Source organism: Ambystoma mexicanum, chromosome 3q (assembly GCF_040938575.1).
Source record: "Ambystoma mexicanum isolate Mex_15411 chromosome 3q, UKY_AmexF1_1, whole genome shotgun sequence".
NCBI lineage: Eukaryota > Metazoa > Chordata > Amphibia > Caudata > Ambystomatidae > Ambystoma > Ambystoma mexicanum.
Window position 1 is genome coordinate 752,760,777 of NC_090926.1, and position 15,826 is coordinate 752,776,602.

At 50.2% G+C, this 15,826-nt stretch overlaps 1 protein-coding gene across 7 annotated transcripts in view; it reads left to right on the top strand.

Annotated features, from left to right (window-relative positions):
* Positions 1-15,826, top strand: part of FBF1 (Fas binding factor 1) — a 1,089,678-nt gene that overhangs the window by 332,160 nt on the left and 741,692 nt on the right. For all 7 annotated transcript variants that reach the window (XM_069654733.1, XM_069654729.1, XM_069654732.1 and 4 more), the window contains one exon: positions 6,059-6,192. In XM_069654733.1, the coding sequence (XP_069510834.1) occupies positions 6,059-6,192 (134 nt within the window). The remainder of the gene's footprint in view (positions 1-6,058; positions 6,193-15,826) is intronic.

Genomic DNA, 15,826 nt, shown 5'->3' on the forward strand with positions numbered 1-15,826 from the left:
TCCTTTACACGGCCCTTGTCCCCACTCCGCCAGTGAATCGAGGCTCCCCAAGCTGGTTGAGCTAACCATGCCCCGTGTATGCGGTGGGAAAACAAGGACACATAAGCCTCGTACCCATATGGTCCCCACCGTGTCGCAGATCCTCATCCACCATCCTCCCAGTCGGCCGCGGTGTGGCCTGGTATTAAATGGGTCTCGCTCATCGGACCGCTGGTGCATTTTGAATTCATGAACATTAAACTAAAACTGGCCAAATTCAAGTTCATACAGTCCTCGGAAGCATTCTCCCGGCACGATCCTTCGAACATGGCCTCCAAGAATGCTGAAGAGGCACTGACCAAGGGCGATATTGCTGACCTCATTTTCGAGATGAAACGGATGAGGGCAGACATTGGGAACAAATTTGACAAGATCACAAACAGAATTGATAAAATGGAGGAGAGGCTTGAGGAGGTCGAGCACAACCAATCCTCATCAAGCACACTGGAAATGCACATCGATCATCGCCTTGCGGAACTTGAGAGCAAGGAGGAGGAACTCCGTCTAAAGGTCGATGATTTGGAAAATAGAGAGCGTCGAAACAGCATACGTGTCTTTGTCATCCCTGAAACAGATGAGGAAACAGGAACGTATCTTAAAAAACTCTGCATGGGATCTTGAAACTATTATTTGAGGATGATGGACTAGACGAGCCAAAAATCGACAGAATCCATAGAGCTGGGGGAAAACCAGGCGGCGCGAGATCGGTCCTAGCCCGGTTCCACAATTATGCAGACAGGGCCCAGATCCTGGAGAAGGTCAGACTCACACCACAGATCTCCTTGAGGGGGTCGTCCATTGTCATCTTCCAGGACCTGTCCTCTCTCACACTCGCGTTACGAAAGAAGTGCCTACCGATTACAAAACTCCTCAAGGACAAAGGCATCAGATACCGATGGGGCTACCCTTTCTCCCTCTCATTCGAATGGGAGGGCACAGGGATGAAACTAACATCTGAAAGAGACATTGCCAACGCCATCACAGATCTACTAGGTCCCCAGGCAGACGGAGCTCACGTGCCGGCACAGAAAAACGCTGACGGCCCATGGCAAACTAAAGGCCCCGAAAAAGGAGAATGCAGGGCTCTAGGAAATTCAAGAGGATGAATGCTTCCTCGGATATGGAACACTGACACTTCCATCATCTCGACCGCCCACCATAATGTGACATTTCAAACGGCGGAGCTACAGTGGGTGACACATATGCTGTGGTGAACCCCAGGCTGGATCCATGGCTGAATCACGTGAAATGAGGTACAGGCTGGGGTGAAAGGGGGGGAAATGTTGATGAACTCGTTTACACCTAGACAAGGGGCTACTGCTGAAATAATCTTGCCGGGTGACATGGAAAGCCTCTTGCTTCCAGGTCTCGAGTGATACGATTGGGGGGCTCAAAGGTTAAAGTTATGTTGTGTTTTCTTGTTCATTGGACCGATTGTTGAGCGGTTCGTACTGGTGGTTTGATATTGGTTGGGTGAAGTTAACCCAGCTGGATCAGAAGCCGTGGGAGGAGATGGGGGTGGGTGACCCTACATTGGGCCGTCCTATTCCTGGAGGGTGGGGGGAGGGTTGAGGGGGAAAATGTTGGACCTTTACAGACTTTTTGCTCCGAATGCTGGGTCTACATGCGTAACGATGCTGAACTGACCCCGCTTCTCTCTAATGGCGAAGCACGCACATTGAACTTACGGACACGAGGACTAACAGAGGCACCACGACAGGCACAGAGATCAATAAAATCCTCACTAAAATCCTCAATGGCAAGCACACTTAACAGCGATTGTCTACGCATATGCACGCTTAACGTTAAGGGTCTAAACTTCCCCACGAAGCGCTCATTGGTGGCCAGAGAATTCAAGTGCTCCAAAATTGACATTCTATTCATTCAAGAGACACACTACCTCAGGGGAACGGAAAGAACTATTCCGACAGGAGCTATCGGCTATTCCCTGTGGAGCTCCGGAATATCCAGAAAGCGGGGGTGGGGATACTAGTAAGGAAGAACCTCCGTATGTCGATTCACAGCACCTGGGTCGACACGGAGGGTAGAGCGGCGGTTATAACGGGGCTCATACAGGATACTCCTGTCACTCTAGCCACGGTCTATGCCCACAATCAGGGCCAGAAGAGGTTCCTCCATAAAGCAATGGAAAAAGTGTTCAACATGACATAAGGACACACAGTCCTTGGGGGAGATTTCAACTTGTGAAGGGACAGTTCTCTAGACAGGCAAAGTAAGACTGACACACCCAAACCATCTCACACGAATGACGCAGCTGATATAAAGGTGGCTCTGTCAACATTTGGCCTAACTGACAGTTGGTGACATCTCCACCCCACGGACGGTGGTTTCACCTTCCGCTCCATCCCACATGAAACTCTCACACGGATTGATTATGTATTCTTATCCGAAGGCCTTTTGCGAGAAACCACGGCCGCAGACATATACCCGATCTCATGGTCCGACCATGGTATGGTCTTGGCAGAAATACACTGGGTGAACCGAATTCCCCTAACTACAAAATGGAGGTGCAATGATTCCCTATGGAAGGGCATGGTGTTCAGAGACGACCTTGAAAACTAAATCAAACAATTTTTCACGTTGAACGATACAGAGGAGGTCTTGAAGATCACAGTGTGGGAAGCAGCCAAAGCCACCTGGAGGGGCGTCCTTATCAGAGAGGGAGCCCGCAAAAAGAGAGAGCGAGCCCTAATCGAAAAAAACATTAGAGAGAAACTGAATCTGGCAGAGAAGCAAGCCCAATCAAAACCGCTTGAAAGAACACGATATATCAATGAAGAAGCCAAGGAACTTGGAGAAGAGCTCAAAATACTGGAAGTCGGTAAAATAACCCAAACCCTACAATACCTAAAGCAAAAATTCTATGAAAAAGGTGATAAGGCGGAAGCCCTCCTAGCGGCAAGGCTGCGCGCACAGAGAGCTGAGAGATGGGCGGAAACCATAGAAAGGACGGACGGCACACTCCTGGACACCACAGAAACCTTTCCCCAGGGGATTCAGGAAGCTTTTGCATTCTTCTATGAAGATCTATACACGTGTGACTTGCCCTCCCCGCCAAATGCCATAGATGCATACCTCAAGAACGTCAAACTACCATCGCTAACATGCGCAGAATCTGAAGCTCTCGACGTTCCTGTCAGTGAGGAGGAAGTCGCCGACGCTATCAAGCGGCTCAAATCAGGGAAGTCCCCCGGAGATGACGGATTCACCCCAGGCTTCTATAAATCGTTCTCCTCGTATATTGTTCCATTCCTAACAACACTCTTCAATGATATCTTCGAAACAGGCAAAGCAGCCCCTTCCTTCGAACAAGCTCTACTTACTGTCATATCCAAAGAAGGCAGAGACCCGAAACTATGTGGATCGTATCGCCCCATATCGCTCCTCAATATTGATGCCAAGATATACGCGAGAATCATAGCAGCCCATATAGAAGTCCACTTACCACGATTGGTGAACCCAGACCAAGTGGGTTTTGTGATGCTGACACCATGAGGAAAACGCTCCACCTGATTCACGAGGCTCGGAACATGCCAGAGGACCCAACCCTTCTGTCTTTGGACGCTGAGAAAGCCTTCGACAAGGTTGACTGGGACTCCCTGGAAAAGGTCCTCGTCGAGGTAGACCTCGGCCCAAAGTTCCGCCTTGCCATAAAAGCACTCTATACATCCCAGTGAACATCAGTCTCAGTCAACGGAGGCTACTCCAGATGGTTCCCCCTGGAAAGAGGAACAAGGCAGGGATGCCCGCTGTCTGCCATTTTGTTTGTCCTGTCTCTCGATCCCTTAGCGCTGCGACTGAGACTAGACACCGGTGTCCGGGGGATCAGGGTGGGAGACAAGGAATACAAACTAGGCCTCTACGCTGATGATATACTGCTACATCTCACCCACTTGAATCCATCCCGGCAGCTCTGAATATCATTGAGGAATATGGGCAGATGGCGGGCCTGAAAATCAATACAGGGAAATCAATCCTCCTCCCGCTCGACAAAAGCAGAGACAATGAGGTGGAGAGATTCACCCCACTAGGAATGAAAGTGAGCTTGACTACCCTGCGATACCTGGGCATCAACGTTACACGAGACCTCGACACCTTGTACGATGCCAACCCCCCCACCCCCATGTTATTGACACTGCGAAACGACATGTCAAAATGGGCTAAACTTACGATTTCATGGATGGGGCGCCTAAATGCCATCAAAATGGTGATTCTCCCCAAAAATGTTTACCTGTTTCAGATGCTCCCCATAAGGATACCCAAAGAATTCTTTACTGAAATAACGAAGTCCATGATGGCTTTCCTATGGCAAGACAAAAAACCAAGAGTCCCCAAATCCCTTCTTTACCTCAAGAAAGACGACGCGGGAGTGGGTCTTCCCAATCTGGAGGCATATTACAAATCAGCCCAGTTACGCATAATAATCCCACACCTGAGACAGCAAGCGGATTTACACTGGATAGCCCTGGACAATTTCCACCTTCGTCCGTACACTGTTGGTGAATGGCTATGGGTCCGGGACCCCAACTGCGCACAGCATCCGAAATCATCCTATACTCGGAACCATCTGGGCAATTTGGAAACCGAATAAAACCATGAAAGGGATCACGACCTAGCCTTCCCCCCCCTAGGACATATCTGGGTCCCAGGGATACCTGATGACATATCTGAACCGCTAAGCTACCAGTCTTGGTATGAAGCAGGTCTGGAACGAGCTGGACAATTATGGAGAAACAAGACCTTCATAACTATACAAGAACTTGAGGACGCACTTCACATAGGCCCGCTGTCTGTCTTCCAATACCTAAAGTTGAAGGGAGTGATGTCTCGCGAGTAATGGAAAGACCAACTACAGAGGGACCTCACGCCCTTTGAAAAAATACTGGACACCTTTGTGGGTTCTAGAGGCCTGATAAGCTCCATGTACAATGCTCTGATAACGACGGACATAGCTCCCTCAACCAAATTGAGGAACAGATGGGAAGCTGATTTGGGTGGACCTCTCCAGGCTGAGATGTGGCTGTGCATATGTAGACAGACGGCCAAATCATCGATTATGTGCCAATATAAACTCCATGCAATTAAACTCCTCTACAGGTGGCAGTACGATCCGCTTAGACTGGCGAAAATGTACCAAGGCGCAAACCCGCAATGATGGAGGGGCTGTGGTCAAGAAGAGAATTACTGGCACATGTGGTGGGGCTGCAATAAAGTTCAGGCTTATTGGGACGAGGTTCTCAGCTGGATCAAGGATCTCGACGAGGAAGAAAGGGAGAAACACCCCCTACTGGTCCACTTTGGCCTTTTCGAGGAAGAAGAAACGATCCTAAAAGCTCCCAAGATGGTTTTGGGCCTCCTGATGGCCGCAAGAGCCTGCCTTACAATGGCCTGTAAGAGACCATCCCTCCCCACCAAGGAGGAATGGGTGAATGTCGCGCGAACCATCTTCAGAATGGAAGCCCTGACCGCCGCTCTACATGGAAAAGGTGCCTCTGCTGAAATGGAATGGGCGGACTTCCGTGCAAAATACGTCACATGAGAGAACTTGTGCATAATGCCACAATGCAAACACAACAATCTACTTGATGAATGTGCCATTGTCAAATTGTCCTAAGCGTTCTCAAACAATCGTGCCTAATCTCGCCATATAAACTCTATAAAGAGATACCACATGAATCAAGAAAGCTGCCTCTGCTCTCATCGGGGGCATAAACTGAACGGGAGGGCGGTTAGGGGTTTTTCCAATTTTCTTTTCTCTAATCAACACATTGTATGTCATACTCCTATGTTGTTCCTTCCATGTTATATGATATAATTCTGCATTTTTGCTCACGTGAAACTTTCTTCTGTAAAACCAATAAAACTGAAATTAAAAAAAAAAAAAGCAAATCAAAATAGTTTAAAAAAAAAAGTAAGGCCTCCATCAGGGGATGTGCAAACAACAATATTTGTCCCGTAATGTGTATATTTGACCTTTTTGTTTTCCTGTGCTTGCCAGCGAAGCTGTGCGTCCGGCACGTTCCAAGTTGGATGAGCTGTTGGGACGTGGAACTTCTTCGAAGCTTCTGGAACGACCAGCTACAGGAGAACGGAAAGAGTTCAAATTGGATCCGAAATACCAAAAGCAACCAGGTAAGGTCCAGTCTTCTGTATCTTCCTGCTCAGAGTTGGATTAGAATGATATTCCACTTTTACCTTCTTTTTTTCCCTTTACTGAGTCCTCCACCTGATTAAGACTTGCTATATCCAATGCACATTACATCTCAGTTGTTTAGCGCAGGTGAGTGATCACCATTGAAGAAGGACATTGAATGTAGTTGATAGGGCTCAGAGGTCTGCACCACCAGACATCATCAGCATTGTTTGTGACCACAAGACAAGCTTATTGTAGGGACTGTGGGATAAATGAGTGGTGGGAGCTGAGGCAATGTCCATTTCCCAACCAAGGCAAGGGATCATATGGCACATGACATTACAACTTTGTGAGGGACTGGGTTGAGTATAGATCAGGGCAGGTCTACCAGAGGAACAAATGTCATTGTTGTATGTACATTATGGCCAAGGTAATGGTTCAAGATGTGGACATCACAGTTGCCGGGGCAGACAGTGTGAGAACTAAAATCCTAATCTGTAGCTTTTGCGTGGGCCCCACACTGTCTGCTTTTACCTTACTAACTTACCATACTTCCTGAGATAAGTCCACTTCAATGCCTTATCTGGGACGCAACTCTGTGATGTTACTTTGAGCGATCTCGCAGGGCTATTGAGTGCCTTGTGCAAATAAACTTGTACGGTTTGCTGCGTTTGCTTCACTGGTTCACAGCAGAGATTTACCTTTTCAGAATACCAATCTGATTCAGCTTACTGTATCTTGAGCGCTGCTCCGGGGGGCATCCCTTGTTTAAAATCTACTACTATGTCCCACAGCTAACTTTATTCATATGAGTGAATGTGATATGCATTTGCTTTATGTGGGCTTGATTCCTGCATGCCTTTGAAGAGTGAGGGCAGCAGAGCTGTTAGGAAAGATTCTCTTTTAGGCAACTTTCCCCCCATATTCTATGGATCCCCAAACCTTTTGCTTTTGTTTTTTAACTAGTCCTGACTTTATACAGGGAGGTGAAGCCTTCGGCTTCACTCCACTGGCCTTTTGCTCGTTTGTCATGAGGAAACTGATTAGTACTTCAGACTATCATTACTGGGAAACTGGTTTCCATTTTTGTCTTTACTTTTTACCTGTTTGGGTAACTTTTTAGCAGTCCACACAGCATCTCGCAATGCAATGGGGATACTTTTGTCTCACCCTAGTCTTTTACACTAGGGATTTTTTGTTACTTTTATATGTGCCTAAAGACATGCTGGTGGCAGGAGTTCAATTTTTACCATTTTTGCAGTACTTTTAGTGTGCACATTCGCATTTACTGCGCCCGGCTACTAAACAAGGCTAGTGCCATAAAGTGGCAGTGCCACCAGATTGTTTGCTTGTTCTTTGGCTATGTTTCTTGGCCTTCTTCCTGCCTTCTCAACTCAGGAAATCCCTTATGTGGCAATGCATTAACCTAGGAAATCTGCTGGTTTAACCGGCTAGTGCATGCAGTATGTGTGTGTGGACCTGGAAGTGGGTGGGACTGTCTGGTCTCACACCACATCTGTGGTGGAAGAGAGTCTGGAGTGCATGTATGAGGGAAACCCACATGGTCTTGATTGGACCACTGCTGGCTTTTTGAATGGTGTGCATCCTTACCATGGTGGGCCTGCAGCCATTTCTGTAGATCAGTGTTGGAGCCAAGTATCCTGCATAGAAGAACAGATGATGGATGATCTGCGACAACTCCAAAGAGGCCTGGCGACCCGGTTAAGCCTTGCTGGACTACCTGATTTTTTAAGGCACTCTGCGGTGCTTCAACCGTTGGACTGGTGGGACCAACCAGTCTTGTCGCCTTCTCGAGATCCAGCCATCCTGAGCCCTTGCAATGGTTCCTGAACCGCCTGGTGGACCGACAAGCTCTCCAGTGGGCTACCTTGACAGGAGTGTCACAGTTGCACGTTTTCATCTGGAACTTCGGTGGCCGTCAGTTCGTGCCACAAGTCATATTCCTGCCATGTTTCAGCCTCCTGGCATTAAGGAATCCTGTCCTGGAAGGTCTTCAACTGCAACTGGACAGGCGCCTGCTGTTGCACGTGTCCAGTGACTGTCTCTTGAACCAGCTTTACTCCATCTGGTAGAGTGTCCTGAAGAGGCCTCCATGGGTGCCTGTTGCATTTCTTCATCAAAAAGGCTTGCACACAGCTCCTGGACCCGACCCGAATCATCTCTGCACCAGCAGCTCCTGGGCTTCTTTTACTGGATCCAATGGCGGAAAAAATCTACCTCTAGCGACTCCCAGTCGACCTGCCTAGTCATTGGAAAAACGGAATCAGGGGGGGTGAGTACTCAATACAATCAGCCACCTCTCTCTCCCCTATAATAAACCTTAGAATAAACTTTGGTTTATTCCATTCCATCACTTTGTTCTAAAAGCTGTTCTAAAGTATAGGAAAATAATTTTACTTAACTGTAATATTGTAGGACCACGCCACGGACGATTGTGACGAGTGCCAGTCATTGACATCGAAGGCCTTGCGGGAACGTAAGAAGAAGCTTTCTGTCGGTAGGGTGTCCAAGCCCCGAAAATCGAAATCCACTGGCCTTTCGACCGACGATTCGAGGGGCGACTCTCCGCATCGTCGGCGTAAGTCCAGGGGGTCATTCCTCTGCCTCTTCGAGGCACTCACGGAAGCACCGTCACTGGTCGCCTTCCGAGGACTCTGCACGTCGGCGGGTTGCTTGTCCCAACAAGCATTCCTCTCCTGCGGAATGGGATTCATTTCGTAAGGAGATGATGGCGATTTTTCAGTCGCAGGGCTCCGTTCCGTCCGCGCCGTCGAAAGATGCCAGCAGGGAGCGTGCTAGAGCCACCGTTCGCACGCCTTCGGGCTTGAGCGGTCGGCGCGATCACCGGGAACCTTCAAGGTCCCGGTCGGACAAGGTGGATCGCTCTAGCCAAGCTCGCTCCAGGTCCCGGTCCTCGACGCCATCGAGACCGTCGGAGCCTGTGAGGTCTTCGAAGAAGACGTCGACGCCTTTGGTGCCGAGACCGTCGAAGGAATCTCTCGAGGCTCTGCCTCCGAGGAAGCCATCAGCGCTGAGGCTTTCGAAGGACACGCTCGGGGCACCGCCCTCGAGGCCTGTGTCGAAGCCATTGGTGCCACGCTCGACATCGACTCTGATTCCGTTGACGTCCTTGACGCCTTTCGAGGAGGCTTTATCAGAGGTGCCCCGGAGGCCAGTGGAAACCCTGAGGAAGGTTCTGGCCAAGTCAAAAAACGTGGTTGTGCCTTTTTCTGTGCCCTCATCTAGGGATTTATTCCAGCCTCTTGATTATATTTCTGAGGTGGATGAAGGGTCTGAGGAAGGTTTGGTTCCTGATGAGGTTCCTGATGACCTCTTATCTGGTCATAGTCAGTTGGAAGGCCTGCGTCAGTCTTTGCACAACGCCAGTGGTCTGGACACCTCTCCGGAGGTGGAGTTCAGTAGGCCTGAGCCTGGCACGCATGCCGAGTCTTCGTACCGGCGGCTCATGTCGAGGGTGATGGAGTACTTGGGGTGGTCTGCGCCACCAGTGGATTTTCTGCAGGATGACCTGACGGATATCTTGGACCAAGGTCCATCAACTGACCCGGTTCTGCCATTCCATATGGCCTTGCAAAGACGGGTGGCAGCGGCTTGGACTGCTCCGGAGAGTCTCCCGGCAGTGAGCAAGTCTTTGCCGAAGAAATACTGTCCAGCCAGTAGCGACCCCTGCTACTTGACCACGCACCCCACTCCGGAGAGTTTGGTGGTGAAGGCAGCTACGGGCACAGCAAAGCAGGTGTCGTACCCTACCATCCCTCCTGAAAGGGACGACGAGCGTTTTGATGGCTGGGCGAAGAAAGTGTTTTCTTCAGTGGCAGCCAACTCTGTGTGTGCCTTAGCACGTTTCACTCACACTCTGTGGAATTGTGTTTCATTGGCAGCTGAACATATTCCCGAAGGTGAGGAACGGGATGGTTTTCTTGCTCTCGTTCAGGATGACAGGGATGCCATGTGTGAATCCGTTCAGTCGGGTCTGGACATGGCAGATTGTGTCAGCCGGTCCATGGCGGCGAGCACCGTAATGCGCAGATTTGCGTGGTTGCGGAAGTCAGGCTTTTGCTCCTGATGTACAAGCCCAGCTTCTCAACATGCCCTTTGATGGTGAACATCTTTTTGGCAGGAATGCTGACGAGAGCCTTGAGACGTTGCAGACCTCAAAAGCTGCAGCAAAGTCGCTGAGGCCGCTCGGGCAGTTGCCTCTTTACCCTCAGGCAATGCCGCAGCCGCTTCAGCTTAGTCATGAGGCCATGTCCCATGGTTCGCCGGTTGGGGGAAGGCTGGCGCAGCATCTTGTAGAATGGCGTGCCATTACTTCAGATGCGTGGGTTCTGGAGATCATAGCCCAAGGCAACTGTCTTCCTTTCCGGCAGAGGCCTCACGACAATCCACCAGGGAATGTCTCTTTGAAGAGTCTGGATCCGCTCCTTACGCCGGAAATCAAATCCCTGCTGGAGAAAGGCGCCATAGAACTGGTGCCTGTAGCGGAGAGGAACAAGGGATGGTATTCCCCTTATTTTTTGATCCCGAGGAAAGCCGGGGTTTGAGACCCATCATGGACTTGCATGGTTTGAACAAGCTCCTCAGGAAGGACAAGTTAAAGATGGTTACTCTCAAGTCCTCCAGGCCCTTCAACTTCACGACTGGTTGGTGTCTCTCGACCTCAAGGACGCTTATTTTCATGTGCCGATTCATCCCAAGCACAAGAAGTACCTGAGGTTCCCGGTTGGCGACTCGCATTTTCAGTTTCGGGTCCTGCCGTTCGGATTGACCTCCGCCCCGAGGGTTTTCACCAAGCTCATGGTGGTGGTGGCAGCGTATCTCAGGAAAGGGGGATTCACGTCTACCCCTACCTGAAGGATTGGTTGATCAAGGCGTGCTCTCCCAAGCAAGTCCTGGATCATCTGTCAGTCACCTGACACTCCCTTCACAGGCTGGCCTTCTGCCTCAATTCAAAGAAGTCCCACTTGACGCCAACCCAGCGGCTCCAGTACATCAAAACATCCCTGGGGCAGTGTTTCCCTCCCCAGGTGAGGGCTCATCACATTCTGCAGATGGTGCACAAGTTTCAACATGCCCAGAGTCTCCTGGCATTCGAGTTCTTGAGGTTGCTCGGCCTCATGGCATCCTGCATTCTTCTGGTGCCAGAGGCCAGGTTGCGGATGAGATCTCTGCAATGGGCTCTCAAGCTCCAGTGGTCACACTCCTCCGGCAGGATGTCGGACCCCGTTCAGGTACCGCCCTCGTTCACCCAGGATCTTCTGTGGTGGGCCGACGTAGGCAATCTGATGAGGGGGGGCTCCATTTTGGCTACCCTGGCCGGAGGTAACGATCGTGACGGACACATCCCTCACGGGATGGGGAGCTCATGCCAACGAGTTGACAGTCAGCGGTCGTTGGTCTCCGTCGAAGTCCAGACTCCATATCAATCTGTTGGAGCTGAGGGCCATCAGGCTAGCCCTGAAGGCTTTTCTGCTGACTGTGCGAGGGAAGACTGTCCTGATTCTGACAGACAACACAGTGGCCATACACTACCTCAACAAAAAGGGGGGGCAGGGTCACTTCCTCTGTGCAGAGAGGCGATGCAGCTCTGGTTCTGGTCCATCCAGCAGGAAATTTCGATCTCGGCAGTTCATCTGGCCGGAGACGAAAACGAGGCGGCGGACACTCTGAGCAGGCAGAGCACAGTCTCTCACGAGTGGGAGCTGGCTCAGGAGATTCTCCTGGAGATCTTCGCCCTTTGGGGGACCCCTCAAGTGGATCTCTTCGCCACCAGTGTCAACCGGAAGTGCGAAAGATTCTGCTCGCAGGAATTTCCTCCAAGAGGAGCCTTAGGGGACGTGTTCGTAGTGGAGTGCTCCTTCCCACTGCTGTACGCGTTTCCTCCAGTCCCTGTCATTCCACAAGTGCTAGGGAGGTTACAGAGGTTTGGTTCCCGTATGATCCTCATTGCTCTGGCATGGGCCAGGAGAATGTGGTACCCGGACCTTCTAGACATATCAATCTGCCCTCCACGCCGTCTTCCCTACCGAGACGATCTGCTCTCACAGGAGCGGGGTCAGGTTCTCCATCCAGAGGTCAAGTCCCTCAACCTTCATGCTTGGCTTCTGAAAGGATGAGGTATAAGGATTGGGACCTCCCTGAAGACATGAAGGTGTTGCTTTCGGCCAGAAGGCCCGCAACAAAGTCCTTGTACCGTTGCCATTGGAGAAAGTTCTGCGACTGGTGCAGGGTTCAGAATGTGGATCCTTTTTCATGTGCCATCCCTGTGGTTCTGTCTTTTTTGCTTCCGTTAGCCCACAAGGGCCTGCAAGTGGGTACCATTAACCCTGGTTAATTTAAGTGCCATGGGTATTTCCCCCCAGTGCCAGGGCCTTTTTTGGTGATTTCGGTATGTGGCCATTCAATGCCTTGTAACTTTTTTGTTACATGAGATATCTCGGCCAAATTTGGCTCTTTTTTTCCACACATGTAGGCGGTCGTACCGCCACCCAGGAATCCTAGGTTGCTGTAGGGGGGTGAGAGAAAATAAGCAAAAAGGGTACAAATTTGGGTTTTTTTCAAAAAATGCCAATAAAATGATGTACAAAGAAGCCTGTGTTTTTTTTCCTTGTAAGAGCTAGGAACAAATGGTTTGCTGTGCTGATTTCCCCAATTTTCTGGCTTTCAAGAACAGGTTGAGTGAAAACGAAAACAAATTATTTTGATGTGGTTATCAACTGTTTTATGAGACGTAGGCGATTTTGGCAATTTTTGCAAATTGGACATGCATGGACGGAATGGAAGAAAAAGGGTAGGAAAGCCGAATTGGAAGACAGAAAGGCATATATTTCTGAAAAGTAGACAAAATTCCAAGTTTAAGAAGGGGTGATTTGCATAGGTAAGGCAACAACTAGGTAGGGGAAAATGCCATACATCGGGGGAAAAGCGGGAAAATGACTGAAAAAAAGGTGTGTTGGACATGGTTGGCTTGGTACGGCAATGGCTTCTATGTATTTTGAGAAAAGCAATGCCCCGCTACATTCCCCCGACTCTTGGAGTTAGGAAAGCACACATTTTTTGTAGTGTTTTACAAAACAAGCAATACCACAAGCTAAACACTGAGCCGTGGTACACAGGAGTTTTATGCTCACGGCCTGAACAGACACACTTAGCATGTGTAAATTCGGGAAAACCAATGTGGTGAGGAACGGCAAGCATACATTTTTTGAAAGAGCACAGGCAGACCTTTTCAGGGGTAGGTGACTTGTGCAGGTTACAAAAGTGTATGGTGCCAAAAGCAGCGACTAAATGTAGGTCACATTTGGGAAATTAAAGGGTTGTGTGACAAAGGGCACCAGCAAATGGGTCAAAACGTTATGAAAACCACAAAATCACAACAAATGTTATACCTTCCTGCGTTCCCACAGGTGTCCCGATGAAAACGGTAACTCATGTGTGTGGGTGCACCTACCTGGGCGCCAAGGGGAAAGCCTAAAACACAAGTAACCCCAAGTCTGTTTTCACACCTGAATTTCTCACACTCTGCAGACGGGCACATCATACAGATATGGGCCTCGGGTGTCCAAGCCACCAAGGAAAACGGGGAACCCCATGCATTCTCGAAAAGAGGACACCCGTGGGAATCTGCAGAGGTATGAGTTGCGCAAATCGGCCCAGAATTTATTACCCAGACACCCCCGCAAAATCCGAGATGTGGGAAAAAAACGCATTTTCTGCACATTTCACTCTGCTCACCCATCGAAACACGCCGCCAACAACACATGGCCTACCGTCCCGCGTTCCCACAGGTGTCCCGATGAAAACGGTACCTCACATGTGTGGGTGCACCTATCTGGGCGCCAAGGGAAAAGCCTAAAACACAAGTAACCCCAAGTCTGTTTTCACACCTGAATGTCACACACTCACATCATACAGATATGGGCCTCGGGTGTCCAAGCCACCAAGGAAAACAGGGAACCCCATGCATTTCCGAAAAGAGGACACCCGTGGGAATCCCGTGAGGTATGATTTGTGCAAATCGGCCCAGAATTTATTACCCAGAAGCCCCGGCAAAGTCTGAAACCCCACATTTTTCACTTTGTCAGGGGTTCTGGGTAAAACATTCTGGTCCGCTTTGCGCAAGTTGGACCTCAGTGGATTCCTACTGGTGCCCTCTTTTCAGAAATGCATGGGGTTCCCAGTTTTCCTTGGTGGCTTGGATACCCTATGCCCAAATCTGTAGGTTATCTCCCCAAACCCTTTAGTGGTTAACAGTGAGGGACACCTGTGGGAACTCGGGAAGGTATGGCATCTGTTGTTGGCAGCGTGTTTTGGTGGTTGAGCAGAGTGAAATGTCTGGAAATTGTGTTTTTTACTACTAAATTTGGAATTTGCCAGGGGTTCTGAGTAGTAGATTCTGGGCAGATTTGCGCAAGTCAGACCTCTGTGCATTCCCACAGGTGTCCTCTTTTGGGAAATGAATGGGGTTCCCTGTTTTCCTTGCTGGCTTCGACACCCTAGGCCCAAATCTGTAGGTTGCCCACATGAACAAATTGTGCTGTGGCAAAAGGCTTGGGGTTACCAGCGGGTTACCCTTTTCCTTTTGCATCCCCGGTAGGTGCACCCACACATGTGAGGTATCTCTTTCGTCAGGACACCCGTGGGAACGCGAGAATGTATGACATCTGTTGTTGGCAACGTGTTTCGGTGAGTGGACACAGGGAAATGTCTCTGAAATTGGCTGGAAATGAAGACAATTCTCAGACATTTCGCCCTGGCCACCCACCGAAACACACCACCAACAACACATGGCCTACCTTCCCGCGTCCCCACATGTGTCCTGATGAAAACGGTACCTCACATGTGTGGGTGCACCTACCGGGGGCGCAAAAGGAAAAGGGTAACCCACTGGGAACCCCAAGCCTTTCGCCACTGCCCATTTTGTTCATGTGGGCAACCTACAGATTTGGGCCTAGGGTGTCGAAGCCAGCAAGGGAAACGGGGAACCCCCTGCATTTCCCAAAAGAGGACACCCGTGGGAATCAACTAGGCTCAGGCGTCTGTTCCTAAGAGCAGATATCTGGTCCCAGGGACGCCTGTATGACATGGCACCCACTCCATTGCGGGTGGGGGGGGGGGTCAACGCCCCATCCCATTAGAAAATTCCCTGACCCTTTGGGGTGCCCCACAGCCCCCCCTAAAAAGCGTTCCACCATTTTCACTTTTTTCCTTTGGTAACCCAAATCCCCTTGGTGCAGAGAGGCACATTGATGTGCCCCGGGGTGCCCAAACCTTACTGCCCCACCCACTGGGGGGCCTTTCCCACCATTTTTGGGGGCCCTCTCCCCCCTCACCCCAAATGGGTGGCGGGGCACCTCATGCAGGCCTCCCTGGGCCTCCTACAAACGGCTGCGTGAGGTACACCCCCCCCCCTCCATTTGAGGTGGGGGGGAGTGGGCCCCCAAAAATGGTGGGACAGGTCCCCCAGTGGGTGATGCAGTAAGGTTTGGGCACCCTGGTGCCAGATTGGCACACCAATGTGCCCCTCTGCGCCAAGGCAGGTATAGTACACAAAGAACACAAATCAAAATGGCAGGCTGCCCTTTAGCGGGG